Source organism: Pocillopora damicornis, chromosome 7, assembly GCF_964200805.1.
Source record: "Pocillopora damicornis chromosome 7, jaPocDami1.2, whole genome shotgun sequence".
NCBI classification, from domain to species: Eukaryota; Metazoa; Cnidaria; class Anthozoa; order Scleractinia; family Pocilloporidae; genus Pocillopora; species Pocillopora damicornis.
Window position 1 is genome coordinate 746,409 of NC_142676.1, and position 10,334 is coordinate 756,742.

Sequence of the window (10,334 nt, forward strand, 5' to 3'; positions counted from 1 at the left end):
AAGTGGATATTCCACATCATTATGGAAAGTAACATAGTTACCTTTATCAAGGTAGGTAAGACGGACATTTCAGGCACTGATAACTTGTCATAATTTTTTTAGTTAAATTTCACGCTAAGGCTAAAGGTGTTTACAACTGTCTCTTTTGGTGCCACACCTCAACTTCAGCTTAACCCTCCAGCCCCTAAGAATGACCAGCATCTAATTTCTCCTTACAATATCACCTCGGAATCACACGTTAAGGTCATGAGAATGAAGGAAATGATGCCCAACAAAAGAACCTTCTGATCAGTAAACAAAATCTCCTTGTCAGCATCTTAGAAAACGTATAAAGAACAGTATGGAGAATATGCATAATGACATTATGATGAAAAGAGATAACGCATGTGAGCAGCGTTAAAATACCAAGTGGATACTAATAATAGTCAGATTGGTCAGGATGTGTCAGGTTAGGTTTAGGGACAAACAAATATCACTAGAATAAAACAGGGGGAGGATCAGCTAACTTCCTCTCTCCTCCCCCCTCCCCCCGGTGATAAATAATGACCGGTCTCTGAACCACTAGCTCTGGTCTTTGATAAAGATAATCGAGTTCTTTAGCGACGTCAAGCAAAATGAACGCTGTATCGCGAAAGCCAACAAGTGATTTCTTTGCATTTGTGAAGATGTGAATTCAGCCAAATCTTGTTCCAAAAGCTCTGTGACAATAATTGGTGCTTCTCCCAGGGACTTTGGCCAAACCAACGGTTAAATATTTCACAATATTTAGGTGATCCAGCCGGCTAAACAATTCCTACTCTACTTTTAATTGCACCTCAACATTGGTCTCCCCCCAAAATTCTGCGCGGACACTAGTGTCCACAACCGATCGCGAACATTGGTGTCTAAAATTGTACACTTGCGTTTGATATTGGAAACTATTGTTCAAAATTGAACACTACTGTGCAAAAATTGACATCAGTACCTATAATCAGAACTAGTGTCCAAAATTGGACAATAAAATCCAAAATCTGATACAAGTGTCCGATTTTAGACACTGGAGGCTAAAATCGGACAGAGGTGGTCAAAATCAGACACTAGTGCCTAAAGTAATATACTAACATTAGATGATAGTGTCCACAATCAAGCATTATATAGTAAATAGGATGACATTAAATATTAACAAAACCTATCACGATACAGGGCCCACGCAGAATATTTTTAAGTTGAGAGTGGGGGGGGGGGGGGGGGTCTTTGTAAGGACCAAGGCATAAGGTTCAGCCAATGGGGCAGGGATGGGGCATGCTAAATCCTTAACACGACAAACTTTTTTCAGAAATGTGGGGGGCCTAAACCCCCCCCCCCCACCCCTCCCTCTTCACGGTCCCTGCCATTTTTTAACCCCTAAGTCTTTCAAAAATGTTCATCCAAGCCTAACATCGTCCTCGATCACTTTAGTTCAACAAACAACACCATGATTTGCTTTTCCTGTCGTTCTTGGCTTGCTCCTTTGTTCCCCTTTCTTGCTTGAGTTCTATGACTCCCGGATTGAGGGCGTCACGACGAGGGGTACGGAAGCGTTCAGCAATGGGGGACTTCTCCTGGCTGGCATCCCTGTTAGAAAGGGTTTCTGGCAATGATACCAGAAGACTGTTAGTCGTAGTTTCACCTTCGCTTTTGTTTTCACATTCAATCATTACGTCCATGAGGGCAGAAAATATTTCATCAATGTTCTTTCCAGATATGGCACTAGCCTCAGTGTAAAACACACTCTCTCTTTTGGCAAACTGCTCCACTTCTTGCGACCCAACCTTTCTCTCCAACTCCTCATCTTTATTTCCAACTAGTACGATGGGAATTTCTTCATAGCACCTCTCCCTGACGACTTTCACCCAATTTGGCACTTCCAAGAAAGACTTTTTAGAGAGTAGATCGAAGGCAATGACCGCACCTCGCACGTCCCGAAAAATCTGAGGCACTAGGTTGGAGGCTTTGGTGAGCTTGTGACCGCCTACATCGACGATATGAAGATGGATTGACTTATCGGGGAGACGCAGTCCCACAAAGTGATCTTCAGACTCGACGTTTCTTGAAAACGATATCTCAGAAAGCTGACTGTTGGTATCCAGGAATCGGGTCACGATAGATGTCTTACGCACACCTGTTTCGCCAAGTACGACAAGCTTAAACTTGTGATCATAATGATCAATGGACTTAACGACATCCCTAACATCAGAGGGACTATCTGATAGTGTCTCGCTAACAGCCTTGCTAAGTTCTTCTTTAACCTCACCAGCGCTGAGCCTTTCCTCGGGAGAGTTTTTCAAACACTGCAAAACAAGATTGCGTAGAGGGTGGCTCGGACCCATCTCTTCTAGATCCTCATGACGGCGAATGTACTCTGGGACTATTTCCCCGTCTGGAATTAAAGTTTTTATAAAAATAGCGTTTAATTCAGCACGAGATGATGATGGTGGGAAAAAGGCACTAATCGCAGTAGGTCAAGGAAAGAACCTATCTGCATTCGAGCAGCGGTTTACCTCAGTGTAATAAAGGAACAATAGCCTCAATTTGGCGCGAAAACTTCAGGATCGACTTGTGAATGTCGTCGGACAGCTTATAATCTTTAAAATATATTTTTGGTCATAATACTCAATATACCTCACTAAAACTGAGGAATACAAAAACAATAACTTGTAGTTGAAGCGAAAATATACACGGATATTTGTCTGTGGACATTTGAAATGTTCCGAGAGACAAACAGTTTTCCTAAAGCAAAGCTTGAGCAAAATGGTGAGCTTCAGGGAACAGTCAATTCTCAAAGATAAATGTTACGTGCATATGGCTGGAAAATAAATGGTCGTGTGACGCCCTTTAAACAATCATAACTGTGAATTATAGGCATCAATAGTTTACGCTGAATTGGACAAGTCACGCAACTTTTTGTTTAGCTGATAGCGTGACTCAAAACAAATTAGACCCCGATATACTCATTTGAGCGACAATTTTTAAAAAACTATATATCATGATTAAACCATCTAGAATTGCTCGGTAGTCGCATCATGAATCAAGATGATAGTTTTCTGCGATCATGAAATAAATAATGATTCATTTTGTTTTGGAGGAGACTTGAAGATGTGTTTCGTTTCCGATTTGACAGCCTCATAAAATGAATGACCGCTCGAGGCACCTGGCTTGAATTTAATGAGAATTGCATCGAAGTCTGTCAACTAGCGTAAAAAAGGCGGAAAAGCAACTGTTTTTAAGAGAGTTACGGCAGTCATTCGCTGGGTGACCCGATCAATTGCTCGTTATAACACGGCCATCTAAATTTTAAGAGAAAAATCTGAGGCAGTTACCTTTAAGAACCGGGTCAGGCAAATTACCCACTGGTAAATGACCAATAATAATCTCCAGCAGCATGGCTCCAAACGAGAAGATATCGATTTTGACGGAGTATCTCGCTTTATCGCCCCTCGGTAGTCCTCCCAACCCCGTGGGATACGTCTCTGGAGCGGCATACACGGGTGTTCCCGGCACGGCAGTCGCGTACATTGCACCACAAGGGAACGCTTTCGCCTGACCCAAATCTGCAATCTTTGCATGCAATTGTTTCGTCAACAATACATTTTTGCTCGCCAAGTCGCGATGTACAATCGGTTTTTTTAGGGTATGAATATAATGTAAACCTTCGGCGACGTCCAGCATGATTTTAATTATGTCTGAGAAAGGAACTTTTGGTTTGGTCGTTGAGTTCCGTATGTGTTTGGCCAAATCGCATTCCAGCAACTCTGTCACAATAATGGGGCTCTCTGGAGAAGGTGGATGAATGACAGTGTAATACTGCACAATGTTCTCGTGCTGAATGCTGTAAAGAATCTCCCATTCCTGCTTAAACTTTGCCAAGATGGCTTCTCTTTGACTGTCATCGAGGTCTACAAGGATAGGTAGAATCCGTTTGGCAGCAACTTGCTTGCCTTTCCACACGGCCTTCCACACTTCGCCATACGAACCTTCTCCGATTTTGTCACCGAATTCTATTTCCTCAATCGAAGAAATATTTCCCATACCGTTTGAATAGCAAGGGAAAGACTGATATCTGAAAGTCTGCCCTTCAATTTATTCGGGATATCAGATACTAACAGCTATCCGTAAATAACCGGAAGTACAACCGCGCGAGGCCTGGAGCCAAAGTTAAAACGGGCGTAGCCGAGGTTATTTTGTTGCCGCCAAAAATTCGTTTGGCGTTACTTATAATTAATTCGTACTTTTCTTTTTCTCAATATTCTGTTTATTTTCCTGTATAATTTGCCTTTGTTTATATCACTTGTATAAGTTCCTCACCGTGAATTTCATTCATCCATCGTCAGAGGTTGGTGCTCATCGTGGTAGTAAGTAATAATAAACTGTAGAATCGTTTGTCTCACGATTTAGTCACTTGAGATCGCGATTAAATCTCGATCTACATCTCAAGTGACTTCATTGTGAGACAAACGATAATACAGTTTTTCAATCATATCTTTTGATCGCTTTACATCGTTTATATCATCAATTTGCCATTTGTCCTGGATGTCGTACGACGTGTGTAAGTGTCTTTTTTTTTTAGTTTTCTCGTGTCCTTACGCATAGTTGTAAAAGCATATTACTTGTAATTTATTTCTTCGATCCTTCACCTCGTTTCGTTTTGTATTTTGGAAGTAAATTAAAGAGTACGTTTATTACTGACATGTGCCCCAAAATTGTAGACATTGGGTTCTGTGTACCACACGGTCAGATCCTTGACCCTGTTTTGTTCAACATAAATTAAAGGTTGGAGACCTCCAAATAAATATAAATGCTAAAAACTTCCAGATCGCCGACAATACCATTGTCTATGATCATGCTTACATCTCAGATATATGTCCAGGCATATGTCAGCCATGGATCAATGCTCTGAGTGCGTGAAGAGAAGAAAAACAGACCAAGAAATATTCAAAACGTAATAAAATCTCATATAGGAACAATTGGTTTTATTGAAAGGCACCGTAAATTTGGTCAACAATTCTAATAAAGGAATGGTCCAGTAAACCAATTTTGACAGAAATCATGTTAAATCTGACGGAGCTCAGTTGAAATTGTTGCGGCGCGCAGTCAACTTTTTAAGTCTTAAAATAAACCACTATAAAAAAAAGAGAGAGATTCTAGATACTTGTGCTTCACTGTTCTACAGTCAGGGCCAGGCCAGTCGCTTTAAAATCGACTCATGCATCTTATTTTTTCCAGAAGTTTACTATCGAGTAAATCCGCTTGACTGACTTAAAAATATGTACTTGGCGAGGAAATAAAATTAACACAATAGTAAATTACCAACTGAATTATACCTGCTAAAGTCTTCTAACGAGTGTGTTTTTTTACATTTTTTATCCAAGCTTAGTTTTAACTTAAACCTTTAACGTTCATGACTAAAATAAATTATCCATAAAATAATTTTCAAGCCCATAAAATTTATTGTTTTAAACACTAGAGTCGGTAGGTACCTGAGGAGCGCCCAAAAAGGTTACTGTGATTTAACTATTTGTTTCCTTGCAAAACAAAAAAAAGGATAATGGTACAAATTTATCGTCGCTGCCCCATTGTTTGAAAGTGTCTCTTCATTTTACACAAGGTAATATTTAATTTGCAGTAAAGTTCAAGTAATTTCAATCTTGAAAAACTCTCTTTGAAATATGTACAAAAGACATAAAAGAGAGAATGCTTTGAAATTTGCTTGGTTTGCTTAAATTTTTACCCTTGCGGAGAAATCACTTAAATTTTGTTGGTTTTTATTACCTAATCATTTTGGCCGCAAAGATTTCCACAAAAATTAATCCTCTTGACTATAGTTAATTGCACACTCAGGGGAAAGGGCAATTTCCCCTCGTTCAGCATTACCATAGGCAGCATAATGTATCAGTCTCGCTGAATTTATCGCTTGAAGTACAACCTGCTTGGTTGTAAGACTACTGATAAATGCGTGCCTCTTGTTCTCCGTCGCCAATTTTCTTTGCGATCCACAATGCTTTCTTTTTATATCCTTGAGCCCCGTCATATTTAGCGAGCATTGAAACATTTACCTCGTTACCGCGCATGCTGTAAATGCAGGAGATTTTTTGTTAAATGTTCACCCCTGACCGAGACTTGTAAAGAAATGTTCCATCAGACATATGCCGCTTTTTATCATGATGTTTACTAAACTCGTAACAGCTCTGCAATCATTAATATATTAGTTTTATCAATGCTTTCACGTCTAAAGACCATAATCAAAATTAGAACGTTTATATTACTCTACGTTTAACAAAACACTGTCGTTCAATAACATATGATGAACGCCAATCAATGTTGTTTTCCACGTATAATATTTTTAGTGTAATATTTCTCCTCAAATATTATTCCCGATGCACATGAACAGCAAAAAGCGAGGAGGAAAAGGCGCTTAAGAAGAGCAAGTCCACGGGAGGAAGGAGTTAAAAATAAAGTCATCAGCGAAAAAGTTATAAGAATTTCGCAATATGGCTCAGCAAAAAGTCCATTTTTTTCTAGTTAGCATGGGCACCTAGGGTATAAACTTTCGTCACTAGGCACAACCCGGAAAGTTCAAATCTCTAAAAGTTTCTTATTTAACATTGACATATTATTAGAGACAATGTAAACTGATTTTCACTTATCGGAAGGAAAAACCCACAATAATGTCTTCATTATAACACATAATACAGTGATATATACGGTAAGGAAAGTGACTGTGAATATTAACAAAAATCATCGCCATCTTGTAACCCTTGAGTATTTCAAACCGGTGAATCTAATGTTCATCCGTTCTAACATCGTCCTTTCTCACTTTAATTCAACAAACAACACCATGATTTGTTTTTCCTGCCGCCTCCGTCTTGCTCCATTGTCTCTTTGTTTCCCTTTTCTTCCTTGAGTTCTATGACTCCCGGTTCGAGGGCGTGATGACGAGGGGTAAGGAGGCGTTCGGCAATGGGGGACTTCTCCTGGCTGGTGACCCTGTCAGAGAGGCTTTTTTGTAAGGAAGCAACTAGATCGCTTGTCTTAGATTCACCTTCCTTTTGGTTTTCGCTTTCGATCATTAAGTCCATGAGAACAGAGAATATTTCATCAATGTTCTTTCCAGATTTGGCACTCGACTCTATGTAAAATAGATTCTCTCTTCTGGCGAATTCCTCCACTCTCCGCGAATCAACCCATCTCTCCAACTCGTCATCTTTGTTTCCAACTAGAACAATGGGAAGCTCTTTCCAGCACTTCTCCCTCACAACCTTGACCCAATTCGGTACTTCCAAGAAAGACATCTCAGAGAGGAGGTCGAAGGCTATGACCGCGCCCCGAACGCGGCGAAAAATCTGAGGCGCTAGGCTGGAGGCTCTGGCTAACTCGTGCCCGCCCACATCAACGATGTGAAGATGGACTGACTTATCACGGAAACGCAATCGCTGAAAGTGATCTTCGGACTGGAGTGTCCTTGGGAGTGTTATCCCAGAGAGCTGGCTGTTGGCATTCAGGAATCGGGTCACGATAGATGTCTTACCCACACCAGACTCGCCAAGTACTACAAGCTTGAACTTGTGATCATAATGAATGTGTGACATGGCACCAACCTTGTCCCTAGCGGGGCTACTGGATAATGCACCATCCACACCTTTACTGAATTTCAGAAGTTCTTCAATTATCTTTCCAGCACTGGGCCTTTTCTCAGGAATGTTGTCCAAGCACTGTAAAACGAGGCTGTGGAGGGGATGGTCGGGACCCATTTCCTCCAGGTCTTCACTACGGCGTATGTACTCTGGAACTATTTCCCCATCTGAAATTAAGGTCATGATTAGAAACATGTTAAATTCAGATTGAAATAAAAAGAAGATAATTCGAAGTAGATCTAAAGAAAGAACCCGTCTACTTTCGCACAGTAATCAACTGCTCTACCAACCCATTTACTAGGGAGGACTCGTGCCGTGCTGTACACCTCATTGCGATATGTGTGGGAAATCACATGATTACGAGTACCTTGCACGATTGATGCTTCGAATTTTTTTTTTTTAATTTCACGAGCACCAGGCGAGTGCAGTTTTCTTATGCTGAATTTGTAGGTAGCACTCTGTGAACAGTAGTTGTAAAACTTGTTCATTCTCCAACACGTTTCGTCTAACTGTCGTAGACTTCAGTAATTTTTACTGTAAACACTCTACGCCTGTATTTATTAGCCATATATAGTTAGCGGCTATTACGGGAGCCAATAACCATAAAGGCTCGACCAGAATTACGAACAGGAACAGACTAGAGCGAAGTTGTAAGAAGCTTCCCAAACATCCTGAATGACCATGAATGCAAAAACAGTTCATGCGAATTTTTGTTTACCAAAATACGCCAAATACGGCCTGGGTGTACATTACACACCCCTCCCAAAAAAAAAGAAAGAAAAAAAAAAAGGCGTCTTGTCAAGATGACTCAACGTTATATGCTAACGATCGTTGGACCAGGCATGTTTGATTTTGATATTTAAGTGGACGGTGGGGGAAGAGAGCGGGAAAAGGCGACTAATTTGTAGTGCCTCCCCCACTCCTCTCCCCTTCCTTTTGACCGTTGCTCACCCCTTTGGTACATATTTCTTTCTCTAACCAGCCTTACGCTACCGTTAAAAGATGGCAGCTATACTTTTCACCTAGAAAATACTCGCTCGACAAAATTATGCCTCCTACCGAAAAACTTTCCCCTATTTCTTCCATGAATTGATCTTTAAAACAACAATTATAACAGACGATCTGAGCTTTTCGCAGTAATTCAGAACTAAACGTCTTTTATTTGTCTTAACGTGCTAATTTTGGGGAAAAGACCGTGCAAAACTCCCGTTTCGCACTCTATCACCTATTTTTGCGTTGTTCATTGGGCTATTCTTTAGTAAAAAAAGCTTAGTCACGCAAGTTTTATTTACCTATGGCGTGACGCGCAAAAGATACGTCATAGGTTCAGAAAGCATATTGTATATGACACATCCCAACAAAATGTTTTTTACATAAGCAAATCGCGTTCAAAATATTATATTTTGACTACAGATACGTATAAACATACACAATGTTATTTCAAGGGCAAAATCGGGGGCATTTACCTTCAAGAATCGGGTCAGGCAAATCATGCACTGGCAGATGACCAATAATGATCTCTAGCAGCATGGCTCCGAACGAAAAGATGTCGATTTTCTCGGTGTATCTCGCTTTATCGCCCTTCGGTAGTCCTCCCAACCCCGTGGGATACGTTTCTGGAGCGGCATACACGGGTGTTCCCGGCATGGCAGTCGCGTACATTGCACCACGAGGGAACGCTTTCGCCTGACCCAAATCTGCAATCTTTGCATGCAATGTTTTCGTCAGCAATACGTTTTTGCTCGCTAAGTCGCGATGTACAATCGGTTCCTTAAGGGTATGAATGTAATGTAAAGCTTCCGCGACGTCCAACATAATTTTGATTACGTCTGAGAAAGGAACCTTTGGTTTAGTCGTTGAGTTCCGAATGTGTTTCGCCAAATCGCACTCTAGCAACTCTGTCACAATAATGGGGCTCTCGGGAGACGGTGGGACAATGGCAGTGAAATATTTCACAATATTGTCGTGATCAATGCTGCGGAGTATCTCCCATTCCTTCTTAAACTTTTCCAAGAAAGCGGCTCTAATACTTCCATCATAGTCCCCCTCGAAGAAGACAGGTCGAATCCGTTTGGCAGCTACTCGCTTCCCGTTCCACACGGCTTTGAACACTTCACCATATGAACCTTCTCCAATTTTATCTCCGAGTTTAATTTCCTCGGCGGAGGATGTGTTTCCCATGTCGTTGCAGCAACAGTAAAATTATTTATTTGGAACTGATCGGGTTAACCGAACTGTTTTCGTCTTTGGAAACCCGGAAGTGCGGCCGGGCGAGGCCTGGAGCAAACCCAAGCCTCACGCGGCCAAAATGTAAAGCTCATCGAATAAATCATTCCCTCTGATCGCTTAAAATCTGCAATTTTCACCATGATTAAGTTCAGAGTTTCTAGGTGTTTTGTCCCACACGTTCCAAAATACTTGACCACGGTGAAACACTTACGACTCCCTTTGGAATGGGCTCGTGAAAGAGGCATATCAGGAGTCATTAATGGTTCCTGGCATACATATTTTTTCAAATGAATAAAGGAGATAAGTCTCTAAGGAAACTCTGGTGCTCCGTCTGTGGGGGAGTGAAACAATAAAACTTTTAGTTGATAATGTAAAGTGGCCACCAAAAAGTTTTAAAGCTGACGTTTCGAGCGGTGGCCAAGTTGCATCATCAACTCAATTGATAAAACTAAAATT

The 10,334-nt window shown here is 41.0% G+C and overlaps 2 protein-coding genes across 2 annotated transcripts; both read right to left on the reverse strand.

Moving 5' to 3' along the window:
• Positions 1 to 463: 463 nt before the first annotated feature.
• Positions 464 to 4,124, reverse strand: LOC113665745 (uncharacterized). The gene is made up of 2 exons (XM_027181468.2): positions 3,339 to 4,124; positions 464 to 2,398 (listed from the first exon to the last, which is right to left on the reverse strand). Exons 1-2 carry the CDS (start codon positions 4,045 to 4,047, stop codon positions 1,434 to 1,436), a joined length of 1,674 nt encoding a protein of 557 aa, XP_027037269.2. The 5' UTR covers positions 4,048 to 4,124; the 3' UTR covers positions 464 to 1,433.
• Positions 4,125 to 6,164: 2,040 nt separating this feature from the next.
• On the reverse strand, positions 6,165 to 10,002 carry LOC113665750 (uncharacterized). Its single transcript, XM_027181472.2, has 2 exons — positions 9,116 to 10,002; positions 6,165 to 7,816 (listed from the first exon to the last, which is right to left on the reverse strand). Exons 1-2 carry the CDS (start codon positions 9,828 to 9,830, stop codon positions 6,834 to 6,836), a joined length of 1,698 nt encoding a protein of 565 aa, XP_027037273.2. The 5' UTR covers positions 9,831 to 10,002; the 3' UTR covers positions 6,165 to 6,833.
• Between the last annotated feature and the right edge of the window lie 332 nt (positions 10,003 to 10,334).

What these genes read in the sequence shown, in the direction of transcription:
- LOC113665745 (XM_027181468.2), bottom strand. Translation starts at nt 4,047, where the DNA reads ATGGGAAATATTTCTTCGATTGAGGAAATAGAATTCGGTGACAAAATC. An exon ending in GCCTGACCCGGTTCTTAAAG is followed by an intron (nt 2,399 to 3,338) that starts GTAACTGCCTCA and finishes CTTTAATTCCAG; the next exon opens with ACGGGGAAATAGTCCCAGAG.
- LOC113665750 (XM_027181472.2), bottom strand. Translation starts at nt 9,830, where the DNA reads ATGGGAAACACATCCTCCGCCGAGGAAATTAAACTCGGAGATAAAATT. An exon ending in GCCTGACCCGATTCTTGAAG is followed by an intron (nt 7,817 to 9,115) that starts GTAAATGCCCCC and finishes CCTTAATTTCAG; the next exon opens with ATGGGGAAATAGTTCCAGAG.